Below are 22324 nucleotides of genomic sequence, written 5' to 3' on the forward strand. Positions count from 1 at the left end.
ATTAACCGGATGAGGGATTCACAGGTGATGGAGGAGAAGCGAAGAGAAAGAGGACCCGGTGTAAGTGGTGAACAATATGGTCGTGCGTATGATGCGCCAGGTGATTTAATAAGCTTGGGGGTCGAGATAGACCCGGATGTTCGTGAGAGGCCAAGAGTGAGGTGTATGGCTGGTCCGGAGGGTATGGAACGAGGGTGCGAGCAAGAGGTTCTGGTGATGGGAGAGGTGCGAGGTGTGGGTGAGCAAGGTTGTGGTGGTATGGAATGGGTAGCGGGTTGCGGAAGTGTGACCCATGCATCGACACCAACAGGGGTAGTTGTTAGAGGGACAGGGGAGGCACGAGAGCCCCTTGGGGGTAATGTACTGTGGGGGCCCGGCCGGTTCGGCCCCGCGCTGACCCCGCAAGGGGCGACGCACGGGGTCCGGCAGGCGGGCAACGACTCACATACGAGGTGGTCCCACAAGGTCCCACTCGCGCCGTATGACGGTGGGTAAGGGTGGCATCCCTGCCACCCTTCCCATGATTGGGGGGCAAAGGAGCTATAGTTTATGGGGTGTATGGCAGTGAAAACTAGCCCGGGTGGGTTAGGATATGGTGTGTAGGGATCTAGCGAAGATGACATTAGGTAACGTTAAGTTTAGTTAGTGACTGATACCTGTAGTGGGGACGCAGGTAGATTAGTATGGATGATAATGACGAGGGAGCGCAATAGTTTAAAGGGACGACTGGGAAGCGCAAGTTTCAGAGGGGAGTAGTTAGATGAGATGATGCTGTGTGAGAACTGGACAGGTGTGTGGAGCAGTGTATGAGTAGTGAGTGTTGTGGATCAGCGCGAATGCGCTTGGGGGAGAGAAGGGTGCAGGCGGCACCAAGTATGAGAGCACAGGTGTGCAAGTACAGGTGTGTGGAATACATGGAGTATTGGAATGAGTGGTGTGGAGAGAGTTGGAGTAAGTGGTACGAAGTGGTGTGCGTGGTGCGAAGGTGTGGATGGGGGAAGAGTGGACCCCTTTCACGAGTACCCGGGGCGGGTAGTGTAAGTGTTAGGTAGAGGGTATAGGTAAATTGTGGTTGGATATTGGCATTTGTGGTGCGGTTGCAGAATGGTATTGTGGATGGGTGCATTAGTGTTGTGGAAATGGCTGGGCGTGTAGCCTGTTAGTGTGTGTAGTTGGTTTGGGCACTCCACCACTGTGAGGATGTCGGCCAGGTGAGGCCGCAGGTGGGCTCTGGGAGCCGGTAGTTGTGGATGGGGCCCGAGGATCCGGAGGACGGACCCGGGTAGCCCAGTGCCAGAGGGCACCAAGGGGTGACAGAGCCAGGAGAGGGCCTTCCCCAGTTAGTTAGGTTAGGGTGAGGAGCTAGGTAAGCTCGGGTGGCAACTGCAGTGGTGGAGGTGTGCAGGTGGGTAGACCTGCTGGGAGAGCTACACGTCACAGCCCAGAAATTGTGCGAGAGCACCGAGTGTTGAATCGGGGGAGTGAGACCCCAAATTGAGAAGCACCACAGTTTGGTCAATGGGAATTGGTTTTTAGAACCCATAGTGTAAGTTGGCCAATGGATTGGCAGGGAAAGACCCCGGGTAATGTAAAGTTGTTAAAGTCATTTAGGAAATAGTTAGGATTGATGAACCTGTCGCACCATACGCAGCCACTTACGTGAGGTGATGATGATGACTCCACACCTGTGTTCCTTTGTTCTGTGTTGCAGGAAATGAGAATTGCTGTGTGGATTTGTGAGACGCATCACGACGTGGATGAGACATTGGGGTGATTCCATCTCTCCCTCCTTAGGAGGGACTGATGATGAATTGGTGATGGCAAATTTTGATGTTGAGTTGGAGATGGCAAATTTTGATGAGAGTTGGAAATGGCAAATTTGATTGGTTAGGAGGGAGAGAAGACGAATTTGGTTTATGGGAGGAACGGGGAAGACAGTAGGGACGTTTGTTGATGTGTAAAGTAGATGTTTATGGGTAGTGTTGTGTTTTGTGGATACAGTAAGGGGTAAGGGAGGGGCAATGTAGGTTACCTGGTGGGGGGGGGGGGGCGTACGGTAGGAACGTACCTGTCTCACCTGGTTCCCATGTGCCCCCAGTGTGCATTACCTTACATTGCGTGCACTTTTGCGCCCTTACCACCTTGCTCACTTGTTTTCTTTTGTCTCCCACCTCCGAGGATCTGGCTTTGGGGCAGAGAGAGAGGAGAGAGAGGTGCTGGCTCTGCAGTTGTGGGCCTGTACTTTCGCTGCTTGCTGCCTGGATCGATACACCATATGGACCGCAATTTTTGTGGCCGCCCACCATGGACCGCAGTTCTTTTGCGGGCAAGCACCACCCGTGGATGGACCTCTGGGTCAACGTGGCACCTATGCCCTAGAGGTGAACCACTATAGTTGGCCCCCCTGACGGCCACCATTCAGAAATGGACGCGGTTGGCGCCTTTCTTTATTTTTGAAAGAAGCCAGAAGGCCAAGTGCTTCAAGAAGGCAAGACCAGCGGCAGAACATCGGCCAGCTGCGACACCACCGGTGACTATGAACACTTTATTGGTGCACCGGATGGTGCTGACTGTATGTATGGGGTGGTGCTTTTGGTGCTTGGATGGGGTGCTCTGCACATTATTAAAGGCCGTAGGGCCACAGGGCACTCGTGGGTTGGTGTATCGATGCTGGCATGCGTGCTCTCTCTCTATGCATAACATCTGCATGTGTTCCTCAAAGAACAGGTCCTGGATCGTAGTGTAAATATCAGTCTTGTGTAAATAATGCTCCCTACCGGCTGTATGTTTAGTTTGAGGATTCTTTCCGCGATTCGGTTATCCTGTGGGTGTGTTTCTGTGAGGAGAAGGGTGCAACGTCGCAGGGGGACATATTTACTCATTTGTGAACATCTGTAAAACTGTCGCACTCAGGGTTGAGTTAATAGTAGAGGGAACTACATCTGAGTGCCACACTAAAGTAAGTAAAAATTTATCGGGTCGGGACGCCCCGAGGTAGAGAAGGGTGCAATGTTGCGGATATGAGATTGGCCTCCATCCATATCCGCTTGTAAATATTCCCCTATTTCCCCAATACTTCCCAACTATCCCCAATCCCCCATTCCCTAGTCCCATTGTCTGTAAACAACACTCTGTAGCCCCGACCTTCCCCTATTTCCCCCCTTAAATGTCGCATCCAGGTCCACCGCATCTCACGTAGACAACCATAGGACATCTTGCTAGTTATTCTTAGTCTATGTCAGTTAAGGACTCGTTTCCATTAATTCTGACTTCGTTGCACCAGAATGTGATTGTATGGCACCGTTAGAAAGTTTAGGACCTCCCAATACCTCCCCGTAGCTCTTCCTCATGGTACAACAACAACAACAACAACAGCGGCGGCGGCGCGGGGAGTGTGCGTCCTCACTCCGGCTTGGTTAGCCGCCATTGAACATGTGCTCCGACGGGGTTACCACGCAGGGGCTCGCTGTCAGCTCCTCGTCAAGGGCGGAGCCCGGTAACCCCCCGCACCCAATAGAAGCGGCGGACCGATTCCATCTGGGGCGGAGACAACGAGCCGAGGGCGTGTCACTCCCCGCTGAGCATGCGCAGGGAGAGGGAGGTGACGTCAGATGCGCCCCCAGCTTGGAGAGAGAAGACGCCACCTCCGAGCGCTGAAATACCTCCCCGCATCTCTGGACCGGACCGTGTTGATTCTGCCCCTGAGCCAAGGTGCACCTTGAGCTATCGACTGCCTGTCCTTCGCTGCCATCAATCCCCGTGTAAGTCAGTCTTGTCCCGTTTGTCTGTGGTCTGTCGGGGATAGATAAGACTGTGTTTAAGTGCCCATCTTTTCTGTGCTTTACCTCTTACCGTGTAATCTACCCCTTTTCTGCATCACCAATTATATCCTCCTCCGGAGGTCTTGAGAACTGTACCCCTTGTGTCGTTTCATTTAACCCAGCCGTTGTGTCCTTTCCATCATTGATTTAGCGTAGCGCGATTCGGCCAACGTTCGAGTGGAATCGGGCGGGATAGGGTTCTAATCGGGGAGTAACTGTTCGGACGCGGTAATACCAAACCGCTCGGTAAACTAACATCTAAAACCGCGTCTGTAACAATATATATATACATGTATATATATCTATATATATATATATATATATATATATATATATATATATATATATATATATATATCGGGTAAAAGATTTGGGCGGTTGGGATTATAAATTTTTAAAGAAAGAAAAGTTTTTCCAACCAGAATGTAAAACTAGATCTGGTGCACAAATTTGAGCAAATGAGCAAGGGCAGACCCGGTCTCAGGCGACGTTTCACTCGCTTCACATCAGGCTTCCCCAGGCCAATAGACCCCGAGCCTCGGCATGTACCGGGTTTTTATTCACAATGTGACTGCTTCCGGCTCAAAGTCAGATGGAATTTTTTATTTTTGCAAACCTCGAGCAAATAAACAGCAAAGCACATCATTGATGGGCTGCTGTGCTCTTTTTTGTTATTACGTACATGTGATCTGGTGTTGTATGGATGTGTGCTTGTTGTTGTTGTGTTTCTGGGGCACAAACCTGGCTGGTTTCATGTCTGGGTGGATGTGATGAGGTGTGGGTTGTGTGATTGTTGGAGTTTCCTTTGGGTGTTGTACATGTGCGGGTGTTGTATTTGGTATCAAGTGTTGTTGTTTGAAGAAGTTGTTTTGTTTGTTATTGTTGTTGTTGTTGTTGCATAAACCAACATGAAGACCAGAAAACTGTCTATGAAAGAAAAATAATGAATTTGGAAGCTGAAAGAACAAATTAATTTAATAAGAACCACAACACAAACATTGGGCCTGGCAAACACAACAATTTGGAATATCTTGACAAAGAAAGAAACCACAGGTGTACAAGGCAAAAGACAACGGTCAGGTCGGCCAAGGAAAACAACTGTAGTTGATGACAGAAAAATCATCAGAGCTGTGAAGGAAAACCCTAAAACAACTGTTAGTGACATCACCAACAACCTCCAGAGTGCAGGAGTGAAAGTATCACAATCTACCATTCACAGAAGACTGACAGCAGAATTACAAAGGCTACACTGCAAAATGCAAACCTCCCATCAGCACCAAAAGTAGAAAGGCCAGATTAGAATTCGTCAAGAAGTACAGAGGTGAGCCAGTGGAGTTCTGGGACAAAGTTTTATGGGCAGGTGAGACCAAGATGAACCTTTACCAAAGTGATGGAAAGGTGGAAGTATGGAGAAAGGAAGGAACTGCATTTGATCCAAAGCAAACTACCTAATCTGTGAAGCATGGTGGAGGTAGGGTAATGGCTTGGGCTTGCATGGCCGCCTCTGGAACTGGCTCTCATTTTTATTAATGATGTAACTAATGATGGCAGCAGCAGAATGAACTCAGAAGTGTACAGAAACATTTTGTCTGCTTATGTCGAAGAAAATACCTCCAAACTCACCATGCAGCAAGACAATGACCAAAAACACATTACCAACGCAACTAAGGAGTTCATCAGGGGGAAAACATAGAAAGTTTTAGACTGGACAAGTCAATCTCATGATTTAAATCTGATGGAGAATTTCACTAACTGAAGAGAAGACTGAAGTCAGAAACCCCCAAAAACAAACAACTGAAAATGGCTGCAGTAAAGGATTGGCAAAGCATCTCAAAGGAAGATACCAAGAGTTCGGTGATGGTGATGGGTCACATGGTCATTGCATGCAAGGGATATTCAATTATTCATCCATATACCAACTATTATACTAGCAGTGCCCTGTAGTGATTTTATTACAGTAAAGGACCGTAAATTTAGCTTAGAATCAATGTTTGATTTTGTAACAGTAATTCTGTTAGATGAACATTTAATTGTACGAACCGAACCACCTTTAGAGGCCATTTTCCCCGGTTGGCCTTTTTCAGGCACCGTGGTCCCCTTTTTGAAGCCATGTTTTATGGCCGGATGCCCTTCCTGCCGCCAACCCTGTTCACCTCTTGCGACACACAGGGAATCACCAGTGAACTGGAACTCAATTGTCACTCAAACTCAAACTCTCAAACACTCAAACTGGAACTCAAAAGAATTGAAAATTGGAACTCAATTGTCACTCAAACTCAAACTCTCAAACACTCAAACTGGAACTCAAAAGTCACCTCTTGCGACACACAGGGAATCACCAGTGAACTGGAACTCAATTTGCCGACCCCAGAAGGATGACAGGCTGAGTCAACCCCCCTGGCATTAATTCAGCGATCGACCGGGATTCAAACCAGGATCCTAGGATCCCAAGCCGGCACCCTAATGCTAAGTTCCCACTTTCACGATTTTGAGGACGATTCACGCCGATGTACCAAGATCTACAAATCGTCGTCAGTCGTGGCCCGTCGGCACATTTAGTGCAAAATTCCGTCACGGACACGATGTTGTTATGATCTCTACGAGGCGAGTACGACATGACACGAAACTAATAAGAACAACCAAGACATCGATACGATATGCAACGAATTGGCACGACATTCCAAGACATTAACACGATATGTCACGAATTACAAGGATCTCCCACGAATAAACTACGAATTACCTACGAGGAACCTTCGACTATCCACGGTGATTTCACGACCATACTACGATGCCACCAAGATGTAATCGGTCACGTGGGAACGCGCTCATCCAGGCCCTATAAATATTGGCTGTGGCATAGTTTTCTCATTCTGCATCATGTTCACCAACGAAGAAGCACTTCAAGAGGCTGTCATCGAGGAGGAGGAAAGCCTGCTGCTGGCTGCTGCGGCCCTGTTGATACGTGCAAGGTGGCGGAGAAGGCCACGTAAAGTATGTCTGGATCGTCAGACAGTTCATCTCTCTCCTGGGCAACCTGGCCCCCCTTTGGCAGCGTGGTCTCCCTCGGCCTCTTGGCGAGGCCTCTCTCCGAGGGAGACCATTTTGGCTTGTAGTTGGCTTGAAAATAGCTTGCAAAATGGCAACGACGGACCATGAGGCGGTATATGTACTGGCGTGGTCTCGTGGCTGTACCTGCGTGGTCGCGTGGTCACGTGATCTTGGCGGCATCGTGGATTGGTCGTGGCAGCATCGTGGCGGTTCTTGGTATTTCGTGTGTGTCTTGAGGGGTTTGGGGTCACTTCGTGTTCATTCGTGGCTCATCGGTCTACTTCATGGTACATCGTGGCCATGTCTTGTTGATTTCTTGGCATTTCTTGGCATTGCCGTGACAGACTCGTGGTGGCATCGTGAAACATTGTGTTCATTTGTTTCTGCGTCGTCTTAAGTCACATTTTCGTCGTTCATCGTGGCTCTGTCTTAAACGGTTCGTGTTGTGGTCCTGTTGGTGTCGTGTTATACCGTAACCATTCGTGAACATTCGTAGCACATCGTGACATATCTTCCTCCATCGTGGTAGATTTCTACACCATGATCTCCCTCGAATGGTCACGAACCGTCACGACACTTACACAACGTGTCACGACACCACTACGACATTGCTACGACCCATGAAGACCGAGCGAAATTTTTGAACATTTCAAAATTAGCGCCACGACGTAAAAGTGCCCACGACATGACTATGAACTTTCCCGACTGCTAAGGACTTCCCCCGACTACATCTACGACACTCCCACGTCTCCCCTATGACTTGCCACGATGTTACATCGGCGCGAATCGATGTCAAATTGGTGAAAGTGGGAAAGGGGACTAACCGCTAAGCCAACACCAGGCTTCAACATTTCATTGTACGGTAAGAGTGTAACCTTTAAAAGCTATGATTCGGGGCCTGGGCGATCTTCACACTGATTTTTCTTTCACCCTCATAATTATCTTGGGGGCAATTTATGGGCGAATCGTTTCCCCCTCCTTCCACCCCCATATATGTTGGAGGTTGGCAGCAGTCAGGTAGCTTGCAAATCAAAATGTTTGTTAAAAATAGGCAAATGTAATCAGTACTTTGCCATTTCAGTTTTGTCAATCAACGGTGACAAATGTTGCCGTGTATCTTTTTAAGGAAAGATCTGCTTGAACACGGCTCTTTGACTTGTTTTTTGATCTGTGATAGTGATGTACCTTTACGCAAATCCAATGCGAAGTAAAACGCTTCTGTCTTTCAGTCCTGATTGGAGGTTGTCTTGCCATTCGGTCACCTTTACCTATCACTGTCACCACTTCCTTCTCAGAGCATGGCACTATCTGCACGTCTCAGCGGTGCCAGCATCGTAGGCCTAGCTCCAGGGAAGCTCCCAGGAGCCTCCGGCTCAAACCAGTTCTCCTTGGGCTCCAAAGCCTTGCTCGGCGGGTCGGGCACGGGCATCGGAGGAACGGGAGTGACCTCGGCGGGCGGCCTTTCCGAATCGCCCGCATCGCGTCAGGCCGCAGCCAAGCTCGCGTTGCGCAAACAGCTCGAGAAAACTCTTCTAGAAATCCCACCACCCAAGGCCCCAGGGCCTGAGATCAACTTCCTTCCGAGTGCCGCCAATGGGGAGTTCATATACCTGCTGGGCCTGGAGGAAGCTGTACTCAGTCTGCTCACTTCCCATGGTGTGTGCCATCCCTGGTGACCTGTTTTCTGTGGAATTATGACTGTACCGCTATATTTTATTTCCAGTTTTAAAGGGGTTTGAGCAATTCCAAGATACTTGCAATCAGATGACTTTGCTTAGAAGTCACCGCACCCATCAACGGGTTCTTCATCATGTTTTTCCAACGAAACCTCATGAAACATTTAAAGTTCCCTGTGCCTCAAATTCCAAATCACATGCAACATTGATGAGTGTCATCAAATCCTTATCCTATCCGGGCAACTTGTTTGCCATGCCAATCTGAGCACTTGTCTCTCGATGTGAATTTCACTTGACTTTGTTAGTTTTTTTTTTTTGGCGCAGTGTAGAATTGATCCAGGAACATGGCCTTAGAACCCTAAAACCAAATATGAACCCCCAACACAATTGGTATCTTATGAGAATTTGTGAACCCATGAATTGTGCTTTTCTGTTGTCATCTCATTCGGGTTAGGGTTAGGGTTGTTAGGGTTAGGGTGAGGGTTAGAGTTAGGGTTGGGGTTAGGGTTGTTAGCGTTAGGGTTAGAGTTAGGGTTAGGGTTAGGGTTAGAGTTAGGGTTAGGGTTAGGTTTGTTAGGGTTAGGGTGAGGGTTAGAGTTCGGGTTGTTAGGGTTAGGGTTAGGGTTGTTAGGGTTAGGGTTGTTAGGGTTAGGGTTGTTATGGTTAGGGTTGTTGGCCGAATTTGAACCCACCTCGTAATTGTGGCCTTAAGCATCTGCACGTCCTTGCTATCTTTAAGTGAAACCCTAACGGAGTCACTCTGGTGGTAAAGGTGGCATGTGCGTCCTCTCTAGCAGGGCGAATGAGCAACATGCCGAGCGAGCCTTTCAGCTGCATACAGTGCCTGGCAGACTTCACACCCCGGTGGGCACGATGTCGCGATGGCGTGATTCTCTGCGAGCCTTGCCTCGCCGCAAACCTAAAGCGCAAGCTCAAGGCCGAACACACCGATAGGCTCAAGGCCGCGTTCCTTAAGGCTTTGCAACAGGAGCAGGTAAAGACGACGGGTTGAAATGGAATATTGTCATGAACAAGATGGCGCACGTTGTACGCATATGGCTCCTTCCTGACTTGGTGAAGCTGTATTTGTGCTCAAACCGGTCTTGTTCTCTGTTGCATGTGATAACTGTGTCATTCATTATATGCTGGAGTATCTCTTTGAGATCTCACTGCCAGTTCGGCAGCCATGCTCAAAGCGCAAGCTTTGTGGGGGGTTGCCCTGCCAAAGAACCTAGTTGCCCTGCGTGTCACCCAATGAATACACTGGTGACCGGTCACCAAACATTGACAAAGTAGGGTCTAGACCATACATTAGGTAATGCACAGCAGGGTGGGTTAGTGGTTGGAACATGGAACATGCGTTACATGGGAGTACGAGGATGTTTCGGCCTATGTTAGTTTCTATCTTAGGCAAGCTGGCTTCAAGATTTCACTCTTTATTTTGGCTTTGATTCTCACGTTGGTTTTCCGTTCTTCCTATGTGACCAGAACGCGTTTTCATGTTTATAACATCACCTTTTGCTGTCCATAATGGACCTGACAGGTTGATGCAGAGATAGCACACCGACGTTTGAGCTCCCCAGGCTGGCTTTGAATCCCGAGCAGACTATAAACTGTCGGAATCATGTTTCAGGGCACTGTCCCTTGGATGGGTATTTAGCTGGGTGTTCCGTCCGCTAGCATCAGTTGGTAGACCTTAAATATCCCACGGTGTCTTTCTCCAAGAGTGGAGGAGTTACCGCCGGAATCCTTGAACAAATTGCAAATCCCTGCCCAAATCGCCTCTAGTTGAACGTCCTGGGCTTAGACAGTCAGGTTATGAAAGACATGGGCCAAACCTCCCCTCAGCCATTCCATAACAAGATGGGATTAATTTGGTCGTTAAATAAATAGTCGTGTATCCATGGTGAATATTGATACACTCGAATTTTCGGATTCTCATTCCCTTCTTTCTCAATGGGGGGCACAGAGGGGGAGGCCATTGACTCATGAAGCTTTATGTGGGGGCAAAGAGGGGGGCGTTGACTCATGAAGCTTTATGTGGGGGGCAGAGAGGGGGTCGTTGACTCATGAAGCTTTATGTGGGGGGCAGAGAGGGGGGCGTTGACTCATGAAGCTTTATGTGGGGGGCAGAGAGGGGGAGGCCATTGACTCATGAAGCTTTATGTGGGGGGCAGTGAGGGGGAGGCCATTGACTCATGAAGCTTAATGTGGGGGGCAGAGAGGGGGGTGTTGACTCATGAAGCTTTATGTGGGGGGCAGTGAGGGGGAGGCCATTGACTCATGCAGCTTTGTGTGGGGGCAGTGAGGTGTAGGCCATTGACTCATGAAGCTTTATGTGGGGGGCAGAGAGGGGGGTGTTGACTCATGAAGCTTTGTGTGGGGGGCTGTGAGGGGGGCGTTGTCTCGTGAAGCTTTATGTGGGGGGCAGAGAGGGGGAGGGCGCGTTGACTCATGAAGCTTTATGTGTGGGGCAGAGAGGGGGCGTTGACTCGTGAAGCTTTATGTGGGGGCAGAGAGGGGGAGGGCGTTGACCCATGAAGCTTTATGTGTGGGGCAGAGAGGGGGCGTTGACTCATTAAGCTTTGTGTGGGGGGCAGAGAGGGGGGCGTTGTCTCGTGAAGTTTTATGTGGGGGGCAGAGAGGGGGAGGGCGCGTTGACTCATGAAGCTTTATGTGTGGGGCAGAGAGGGGGTGTTGACTCGCGAAGCTTTATGTGGGGGGCAGAGAGGGGGAGGGCGTTGACCCATGAAGCTTTGTGTGGGGGGGGGCAGAGAGGGGGGTGTTGACTCATTAAGCTTTGTGTGGGGGGCAGAGAAGGGGGCGTTGACTGGTGAAGCTTTGTGGGGGGCAGAGAGGGGGAGGGCGTTGACCCATGAAGCTTTGTGGGGGGGGCAGAGAGGGGGGTGTTGACTCATTAAGCTTTGTGTGGGGGGCAGAGAAGGGGGCGTTGACTGGTGAAGCTTTGTGGGGGGCAGAGGGGGAGGGCGTTGACCCATGAAGCTTTGTGGGGGGGGGCAGAGAGGGGGGTGTTGACTCATTAAGCTTTGTGTGGGGGGCAGAGAGGGGGCGTTGACTGGTGAAGCTTTGTGTGGGGGGCAGAGAGGGGGAGGGCGTTGACCCATGAAGCTTTATGTAATTATTGGGGAATATTTGGCCCAGCGCTTTGGAATGTTGCAGAGGGAGTGTCCAAGATTGCCACAATATGTGTTCGGTGATATTTACTATGGATGGCGGAGCTGTTTTTGGGCACCTTCGTACATCTAATGGAAGACTCGCCATAATCGAATGAGATCTCTATGAGTACACAGAGAATGTACATTGAAATTTCCATATCTCCAGGATTTGTATTTCCCTAGTTACCATGGCAACGCATTGTTCCACAAAGCAGATGAACCCACAGGTGGCAGACACCTACAACAGAAGTTTCCTTTTCAAGCACTTAGAGCTACGATGTGATGTTGCTTTAATGATAACTATGGATTCAAGTAATCCATGGACTTAATTTTATGGGGCATCTATTATTTATGATGTATGCACAGGGTGGAGGGGCGAGGGGGAGGGGGGGGTGAGAGAAAGGAGAGAAGGGGGAATGTGATATGGGAGATCATAGGGTTGAGGGAAGGAGCAGGGATGTACGTACCTGTGCGCTCAACCATGTGTTGCCCTTTTACCTTGCTCTTTTTACTCCTCATGGTGCTTTTGGAAGGAAATTGAGCAGCAATTCAAACAGCAAAGTGTTGGAGCTGGACTTGCTAAGGCAGAGTCCGTGATTCATCATCGACCAAGTCTTAAACAGGTGCATTCATTGTGACAACGCACCACATCCAGGTATTTACTGTCACCAATTCTCAGCACCAAGTATGATATCGAAAATGAGGTTGTTGTGCCTTTCCCCAGGTAAAACACACAACCTTGTTCATCGTGAATCCTCTCACGTATTTTTATCCCCTCCCAACCTGTCTCCCCTTTGCATCCCCCCCGGTCCCTCTCCTCCCTTCCCGTGTATCACCCCCTTTCGCATTCGCCTCCCTCCCCCACACATGAGCGACGGTCAAAGACCAAATTGTAATGAAACTTGTATAGGGCTGGCAGGATCAGCCTAGAGGTATGCCCACTCACCTCTGAGCTGTTTAGCCTGGGTTTGAATCATGATACAGCTGCCAACTGTCATAAAAAAAATAATAATAAAGAAAAACATAAAAAACTAGAACGGCACTCAGTAGAGAGCATACCTCCACCTGGTTGGCCATATCACTCAATGGTGAAGAATCACTGAAAAACTTCCACGAGCTGGATCCGGATCTTCACCAAAATCGAATCGATTCTTCCTTGGCAGACACACAACCTGTCCAACAAGTTTCGTCCAAATCCATCAGTAACCTTTTGGGATATCCTGCTGTGTATCGTTTTTGGGCCGATCTCCCAATGGTGAAGAATCACTTCAAAAATTAAATAATTCTCATATCCGAATCCATATTCAGATCTTCACCAAATTCAAATCGATTCTTCCTTGTCAGACACACAACCTGTCCAACAAGTTTCGTCCAAATCCATCAAAAACTTTTTGGGATATCCTGCTGTGTATCGTTTTTGGGTCGATCTCCCAATGGTGAAGAATCACTTCAAAAATTAAATAATTCTCATATCCGAATCCATATTCAGATCTTCACCAAAATCGAATCGATTCTTCCTTGGCAGACACACAACCTGTCCAACAAGTTTCGTCCAAATCCATCAAAAACTTTTTGGGATATCCTGCTGTGTATCGTTTTTGGGTCGATCTCCCAATGGTGAAGAATCACTTCAAAAATTAAATAATTCTCATATCCGAATCCATATTCAGATCTTTACCAAAATCGAATCGATTCTTCCTTGTCAGACACCCAACCTGTCCAACAAGTTTCGTACAAATCCATCAATAACTTTTTGAGATATCCTGCTATGTATCGTTTTTGGGCCTATCTCCCAATGGTGAAGAATCACTTCAAAAATTAAATAATTCTCATATCCGAATCCATATTCAGATCTTCACCAAAATCGAATCGATTCTTCCTTGTCAGACACCCAACCTGTCCACCAAGTTTCGTCCAAATCCATCAATAACTTTTTGAGATATCCTGCTATGTATCGGTTTTGGGCCTATCTCCCAATGGTGAAGAATCACTTCAAAAATTAAATAATTCTCATATCCGAATCCACATTCAGATCTTCACCAAAATCGAATCGATTCTTCCTTGTCAGACACACAACCTGTCCACCAAGGTTCGTACAAATCCATCAATAACTTTTTGGGATATCCTGCTATGTATCGTTTTTGGCCCTATCTCCCAATGGTGAAGAATCACTTCAAAAATTAAATAATTCTCATATCCGAATCCACATTCAGATCTTCACCAAAATCGAATCGATTCTTCCTTGTCAGACACACAACCTGTCCACCATGTTTCGTCCAAATCCATCAATAACTTTTTGTGATATCCTGCTTTGTATCGTTTTTGTCCCGATCTCCCAATGGTGAAGAATCACCTTAAAATTATAGTAGCCGGATCCGAATCTGGATCGTCACCAAAATCTAATCATTTTGTCCTTGTCACATATGCTACATCTCTGCCAAATTTCGTCCGAATCCGTCCACAACTTTTTGAGATATCTTGTTCACAAACGGACAGACAAACAGATAGACAGACAGGGATGAAAACATAACCTCCATCCACCTTTGCTGGTGGAGGTAACAACAACATAAAAAAAATCTGTTCCCAAATGTTGTACTTGTGTGCTTCTCTCTCCCTCCCACAGATCTCCCATTGTCCCTGCTCTCAAATGTTGTACTTGTGTGCTTCCCTCTCCCTCCCACAGATCTCTCATTGTCCCTGCTCTCAAATGTTGTACTTGTGTGCTTCCCTCTCCCTCCCACAGATCTCCCATTGTCCCTGTTCTCAAATGTTGTACTTGTGTGCTTCCCTCTCCCTCCCACAGATCTCCCATTGTCCCTGTTCTCAAATGTTGTACTTGTGTGCTTCCCTCTCCCTCCCACAGATCTCCCATTGTCCCTGCTCTCAAATGTTGTACTTGTGTGCTTCCCTCTCCCTCCCACAGATCTCCCATTGTCCCTGTTCTCAAATGTTGTACTTGTGTGCTTCCCTCTCCCTCCCACAGATCTCTCATTGTCCCTGCTCTCAAATGTTGTACTTGTGTGCTTCCCTCTCCCTCCCACAGATCTCCCATTGTCCCTGCTCTCAAATGTTGTACTTGTGTGCTTCCTTCTCCCTCCCACAGATCTCCCATTGTCCCTGCTCTCAAATGTTGTACTTGTGTGCTTCCCTCTCCCTCCCACAGATCTCCCATTGTCCCTGCTCTCAAATGTTGTACTTGTGTGCTTCCCTCTCCCTCCCACAGATCTCCCATTGTCCCTGCTCTCAAATGTTGTACTTGTGTGCTTCCCTCTCCCTCCCACAGATCTCCCATTGTCCCTGTTCTCAAATGTTGTACTTGTGTGCTTCCCTCTCCCTCCCACAGATCTCCCATTGTCCCTGCTCTCAAATGTTGTACTTGTGTGCTTCCCTCTCCCTCCCACAGATCTCCCATTGTCCCTGCTCTCAAATGTTGTACTTGTGTGCTTCCCTCTCCCTCCCACAGATCTCCCATTGTCCCTGCTCTCAAATGTTGTACTTGTGTGCTTCCCTCTCCCTCCCACAGATCTCCCATTGTCCCTGCTCTCAAATGTTGTACTTGTGTGCTTCCCTCTCCCTCCCACAGATCTCCCATTGTCCCTGCTCTCAAATGTTGTACTTGTGTGCTTCCCTCTCCCTCCCACAGATCTCTCATTGTCCCTGCTCTCAAATGTTGTACTTGTGTGCTTCCCTCTCCCTCCCACAGATCTCCCATTGTCCCTGCTCTCAAATGTTGTACTTGTGTGCTTCCCTCTCCCCCCCACAGATCTCCCATTGTCCCTGCTCTCAAATGTTGTACTTGTGTGTTTCCCTCTCCCTCCCACAGATCTCCCATTGTCCCTGTTCTCAAATGTTGTACTTGTGTGCTTTCCTCTCCCTCCCACAGATCTCCCATTGTCCCTGTTCTCAAATGTTGTACTTGTGTGCTTCCCTCTCCCTCCCACAGATCTCCCAGTCCCTGCTCTCAAATGTTGTACTTGTGTGCTTCCCTCTCCCTCCCACAGATCTCCCATTGTCCCTGCTCTCAAATGTTGTACTTGTGTGCTTCCCTCTCTCTCCCCATCTTGTCTCCCGCTCCCTTTATTGTATTTTTTGTATGTGTCCGTTTGTTTTTTTGTGATTGTTAGCTCTTATATGAGCCTCGATCTTGTATTTAAAAAATAAAAAAATAATACAAACAGGGCGATCCATCATTGTGAGTCACCCCTACGATAGACATTGGATCAGGTGGCCCGTCTGCCAGCATTAGTTGGTGGATGTTAAAGATCCCACTGTGTCCTTCACGAAGAGTAGGCGAGTTATTGCTGGCACCCAAATTCCTACTCCAACCTACAGGGGGCGCTGCATCAGCAGCATGGTTGTGCTTCCAACAAATGACTCCACCCTCCATATGCACGTGCTGCATACGAAAAGAAGAAGAAGAAGAATATACCTTATACTTTATATTGTGGCGGACACAAAAGCCCACTGGCGTGGTGACATCATTCCGCGCACCAAGTGGGCGGTGGCCACGCCCGAGGGGTAGGCGTGGCCTCATGATATACACCGGGCGCCCAGCCCGGAGCGGGCCAGTGTTACAGTGAGCTCCTGAAATAAAGACGTTTATAAGTTACCGCTTGTCCGCTTCCTCCTTGCTCGCAAGCAGCGCGCGTAACGCCGCGCTTTACTGGTGACCCCCTCGACGTTGGATCTGCCGGAGCGATCTTTCCACACGCGACGCCATTGCCATGGCCAACTTCGTCAAACTTCCCGAATTTTGGGAGGCTCAGGCCGAAGTCTGGTTCGTCCAGGCCGAAGCCCAATTTCAGCTTCGGCGCCTCACCGGCGATGACACGCGCTATTGCCACGTCGTCGCCTCCCTCGGGCCCGGCACGGCCGCTCGAGTTGTGTCCGTCCTTCGCCACCCACCGGACGGCCACAAGTACGAGGCACTCAAGCGGCTACTCCTAGCCACGTTCGGCCTCACGGACGACGCACGGGCCGACCGCCTCCTGGATCTCCCCGAGCTCGGTGACACGCGCCCGTCGGTCCGAATGGACCATATGCTGTCACTGTTGGGCGACGAAGCCCCCGGTTCTCTATTCCGGGCGCTTTTCCGTCGCCAACTTCCAGCGCAGGTTCGCCTCGCGTTGGCCGGGACCGGGCTAACGGAACCCCGAGCATTGGCAGCCGAGGCGGACAGGTACTTCGCCGCTTCGGACACGCGGGCGAGAGTCGGCGTGGCCGTCACGGCCCTCGAGGCTGATGCTGCTGATGCTGCTGATGCTGCTGTTCCACAGCATCAGCTTCTACAGCATACGCAGCATGCTGATACGCACCTCGTGAACGCCGCCACGCCCCGCCCACCGCCGCGGCGAAAACCGCCACCGCGGGGAAACCCGCCAACTCCACCGGCCTGGCGGAGCCAGCCGCGCTCCTCCAGCTCCACCACCTGGTGCTGGTTCCACGCCAAGTTCGGCCACGAAGCTCAGCAGTGTCATCCGCCATGCTCCTTCAACAGGTCGGGAAACGCCCGGGCCGGCGCTCAATAGTGGCGATGAGCGCCGGCCGTTCGAGCAGCCTGCTGTTCATAACGGACACCTTCTCCGGGCGCCGTTACCTGTGCGACACGGGAGCGCAGGTGAGTGTCATTCCCGCCGGCACGTCAGACAAGCACGCCGCGGGTGGGGGCCCTGCGCTGCTTGCCGCGAACGGGACGCCCATCCGTACGTACGGAAAACGCTGCCTCTCTCTGCGGTTTGGAGGGCAGGTTTTCCGATGGACGTTCGTCACCGCCGACGTGCCCATGGCACTGCTTGGCGCGGACTTCCTGTGCGCTAATGGGCTCCTGGTCGACGTCAAGCGCAGACGTCTTGTCCAGGCCGAGACGTTCAGCTCGCTCGCTTGTGCGTTGCCCAGCTCAACCAGCTTGCCAAGCGGCTTGCCGAACGGTTCGGTTCCGGCCACGTTGGTCTGTACGCTTCCGGCAGCGGACGCATTCACCCGCCTCCTCGCCGGCTTCCCGGCCCTCACGCGCCCCACCTTCTCGGCGGGGGCCGTCAAGCACGGGGTGGCCCATCACATCCCCACCGTCGGGCCACCGGTCTACGCCCGGGCACGCCGCCTCGAGCCGACGAAGCTGGCGGTGGCAAAAGCGGGGTTCGCTACCCTGGAGCGACTCGGCATCGTTCGGCGCTCAGAGAGCGCTTGGGCGTCGCCGCTGCACATCGTGCCGAATCCCGGCGGGGGATGGCGACCGTGCGGGGACTATCGCCGTCTCAATGACGCCACGACTCCCGACCGCTACCCCGTCCCCCACATTCACGACTTTTCCGCCCGTTTGGCGGGCAGGTCCTTCTTCTCGAAGGTGGACCTCATACGCGGCTACCATCAGGTCCCCGTCAGGCCGGAGGACGTCCCGAAGACGGCGGTCATCACGCCATTCGGACTCTTCGAGTTCCTGCGCATGCCCTTCGGTCTGAAGAATGCGGCTCAGGCGTTCCAGCGACTGATGGACAGCGTCCTGCGCGATTTGGATTTTGTCTACGTCTACCTGGACGATATCCTCGTCGCCAGCGCGTCCCGCGAAGAGCACCTAAGCCACCTCCGCACGCTCTTCGAATGCCTGGGCCAGCATGGCCTGATTGTGAACCCCGCAAAGTGCCGGTTCGGCACCGCCATCATCGATTTTCTGGGGCACCGTGTCACCAGGCACGGAGCCGTCCCCCTGCCGGCCAAGGTGGAGGCGGTGAAGGGGTTTCCGCGCCCCCGCACGATCAGAGGGCTGCAGGAGTTCCTGGGCATGGTGAACTTTTACCATCGGTTCCTGCCCCGTATCGCCCAGCTCCTGCGCCCCCTGCACGAAGCTCTCCGAGGTAAGCCGGGCAAAGGCGACGTTACCTGGACCGAGCAGATGGACACGGCGTTCACGGGCGCGAAGCTCGCCTTGGCTAACGCCACCATGCTCGCGCACCCGGCGCCCGATGCACCGATCGCCCTCACCACCGATGCCTCGGACTACGCGGTGGGCGCGGTGCACGAGCAATGGGTGCGTGGAGCTTGGCAACCGCTGGCGTTCTATAGCCGGCAGCTTCGCCCGCCCGAACGCCGTTACAGTACCTTCGACCGCGAGTTGCTCGGACTTCACTTGGCGGTCAGGCACTTCCGCCATCTGCTCGAGGGCCGTGCGTTCACTGCCTTCGTCGACCACAAGCCGCTGATCTTCGCGATGGGCAAGGTCACCGAGCCGTGGTCGGCCCGGCAGCAGCGTCACCTCTCGGCCGTGTCCGAGTACACGACGGACATCCAGCACGTCGCGGTGAAGGACAACCCGGTGGCGGATTGCCTTTCCTGGGCCGTTGCCCACGCAGTCCACCTCGGCATCGACTATGCCCGGATGGCAGCGGACCAGGCCGCTGACCCCGACGTCCAGGCCTTGCGGACCGCCGTCACGGGCCTCCGCGTCACCGAGGTGCCGTTCGATGGCGCGGGCGCGGCCCTCTTGTGCGACGTCTCCCTCGGGCGTCCTCGCCCCATCGTGCCCGCGTGCTGGCAGCGCCAGGTGTTTGACGCCATCCACGGCCTGTCCCACCCGGGCGCGAGGGCCTCCCAAAGGCTGATCGCCGACAAGTTCGTCTGGCATGGCCTCCGGAAGGCCGTCCGCGGCTGGGCCAGGACGTGCCTCGCGTGCCAGCGCGCCAAGGTGCACCGGCACACCCAGGCCCCGTTGGCCCCGTTCACGGTGCCGGAACGCCGGTTTGACCACGTCCACGTGGACCTGGTGGGACCTCTGCCCCCCTCGCGGGGTTTCACCTACGTCCTCACTATGGTGGACCGCACCACCCGGTGGCCGGAGGCCGTGCCCTTGGCGTCGACAACGGCGGCCGATGTCGCGCAGGCTTTCATCGCCACCTGGGTCGCCCGGTTCGGCGCCCCCTCAGACATCTCATCCGACCGCGGCCCCCAGTTCACCTCGGAGCTCTGGGGGGCGGTTGCGCAGGGGCTCGGGGTCCGGCTGCACCGAACCACGGCCTACCACCCCCAGGCTAACGGCCTGTGTGAGCGATTTCACCGCTCATTGAAGGCCGCGCTCCGGGCCACCCTCCGCGACGGCGGCTGGGTCGACAGGCTCCCCTGGGTCCTGCTGGGCCTCCGGACGGCGCCCAAGGAGGACCTGCACGCATCCGCGGCGGAGTTGGTCTTCGGGCAACCGCTGCGGGTGCCGGGCGAGTTCCTCCCCGACTCCACGGCACCATGGTCCGCGGCACAGCAGCGCTCCGCTCTGCAAGAGACCGCCCAGAGGTTCGCCCCGGTGCCAACGGCATGCCACGGGCACCCACCGACGCACGTCGCCCCGGAGCTTCGCACGGCGGAGTACGTCTTCGTCCGCCACGATGCCCATCGGACACCACTGCGGCCCCCGTACGACGGGCCTTTCTGCGTGCTGGAGACCGGGGCGAAGCACTTCACCCTGGACATCGGCGGTACTCCTGACCGCGTTTCGGTAGACCGCCTCAAGCCGGCCCACCTCGATGTGGACCATCCACCGCCAGTGGCCCGACCCCCACGTCGGGGCCGCCCTCCTGCGGGCGGACCCCCGGCACCGCCCAGCCCCGCCGCCCCCCGGTCCTGCACCCATCCCAGGGGCAGCCAGGGGCATCCCACCTGGCATCCCTGCACCCCGGACGCCGCCGATCGCCAGGGGGCGCTTTGGCCGGGTCATTCGTCTGCCCCGCAAACTGGCCCTCCAGGTGCGCGGGAATTCTGGGGGGGCGCATGTGGCGGACACAAAAGCCCACTGGCGTGGTGACATCATTCCGCGCACCAAGTGGGCGGTGGCCACGCCCGAGGGGTAGGCGTGGCCTCATGATATACACCGGGCGCCCAGCCCGGAGCGGGCCAGTGTTACAGTGAGCTCCTGAAATAAAGACGTTTATAAGTTACCGCTTGTCCGCTTCCTCCTTGCTCGCAAGCAGCGCGTGTACCGCCGCGCTTTAATATCTCAGATTGTAACAATTATTAAGTGACCGTACAATGGTCAGGTTCGATTGTAAAAAAGGTAACATTGTCCACAATACCTGATCTCTTAAAAGCCTCAGGACACAACGGACACCTAAAAGCAAAGCCATCTACCTTGATAATGCACATTTCAGAACATCAGGCATATCCAGGTTCACTCAACATGATGGTTTTCTTTTCAGAAAATGTCCATTTTATGAAACAATTCTTATTCCGCGTTCCTTGGCAGTCGTAGTTTCATATCCATCCCTCTTCCTCCCAAACCCCACCTGCAGGCACAATCCCAGGTGCCTTTGGCTGGTCGGCTCAGCCAGGCAGCCTTGAGAGGAATTTCACCGTACATCCCACATAGCACAGTCTCCAGCCTTCTGGCCGGGAATGGTGAGGCCTTGCCCATCTGGGGGGTAATATAGGGGCAGTAACTGGAGGAACATAGCACAGTCTCCAGCCTTCTGGCCTGGAATGGTGAGGCCTTGCCCATCTGGGGGGTAATATAGGGGCAGTAACTGGAGGAACATAGCACAGTCTCCAGCCTTCTGGCCGGGAATGGTGAGGCCTTGCCCATCTGGGGGGTAATATAGGGGCAGTAACTGGAGGAACATAGCACAGTCTCCAGCCTTCTGGCCGGGAATGGTGAGGCCTTGCCCATCTGGGGGGTAATATAGGGGCAGTAACTGGAGGAACATAGCACAGTCTCCAGCCTTCTGGCCGGGAATGGTGAGGCCTTGCCCATCTGGGGAGGTAATATAGGGGCAGTAACTGGAGGAACATAGCACAGTCTACAGCCTTCTGGCCGGGAATGGTGAGGCCTTGCCCATCTGGGGGGTAATATAGGGGCAGTAACTGGAGGAACATAGCACAGTCTCCAGCCTTATGGCCGGGAATGGTGAGGCCTTGCCCATCTGGGGGGTAATATAGGGGCAGTAACTGGAGGAACATAGCACAGTCTCCAGCCTTCTGGCCGGGAATGGTGAGGCCTTGCCCATCTGGGGGGTAATATAGGGGCAGTAACTGGAGGAACATAGCACAGTCTCCAGCCTTCTGGCCGGGAATGGTGAGGCCTTGCCCATCTGGGGGTAATATAGGGGCAGTAACTGGAGGAACATAGCACAGTCTCCAGCCTTCTGGCCGGGAATGGTGAGGCCTTGCCCATCTGGGGGGTAATATAGGGGCAGTCACTGGAGGAACATAGCACAGTCTCCAGCCTTCTGGCCGGGAATGGTGAGGCCTTGCCCATCTGGGGGGTAATATAGGGGCAGTAACTGGAGGAACATAGCACAGTCTCCAGCCTTCTGGCCGGGAATGGTGAGGCCTTGCCCATCTGGGGGGTAATATAGGGGCAGTAACTGGAGGAACATAGCACAGTCTCCAGCCTTCTGGCCGGGAATGGTGAGGCCTTGCCCATCTGGGGGGTAATATAGGGGCAGTAACTGGAGGAACATAGCACAGTCTCCAGCCTTCTGGCCGGGAATGGTGAGGCCTTGCCCATCTGGAGGGTAATATAGGGGCAGTAACTGGAGGAACATAGCACAGTCTCCAGCCTTCTGGCCGGGAATGGTGAGGCCTTGCCCATCTGGGGGGTAATATAGGGGCAGTCACTGGAGGA

General features: G+C 52.6%; 1 protein-coding gene across 5 annotated transcripts in view; it reads left to right on the plus strand.

Annotated features, from left to right (window-relative positions):
- The window catches only part of LOC137434493 (transcriptional repressor p66-beta), a 77618-nt gene that overhangs the window by 52751 nt on the left and 2543 nt on the right, over positions 1-22324 (plus strand). For 4 of the 5 annotated variants that reach the window (XM_068127554.2, XM_068127556.2, XM_068127557.2 and 1 more), the window contains exons 8-11: positions 8168-8528; positions 9343-9542; positions 12258-12347; positions 20994-21099. In XM_068127554.2, the coding sequence (XP_067983655.1) occupies positions 8168-8528; positions 9343-9542; positions 12258-12347; positions 20994-21099 (757 nt within the window). The remainder of the gene's footprint in view (positions 1-8167; positions 8529-9342; positions 9543-12257; positions 12348-20993; positions 21100-22324) is intronic. The other variant, XM_068127555.2, reaches the window with a different exon arrangement.

This window comes from Myxine glutinosa, chromosome 10 (assembly GCF_964187855.1).
Source record: "Myxine glutinosa chromosome 10, kmMyxGlut1.1, whole genome shotgun sequence".
In the NCBI taxonomy this organism is placed as follows: Eukaryota; Metazoa; Chordata; class Myxini; order Myxiniformes; family Myxinidae; genus Myxine; species Myxine glutinosa.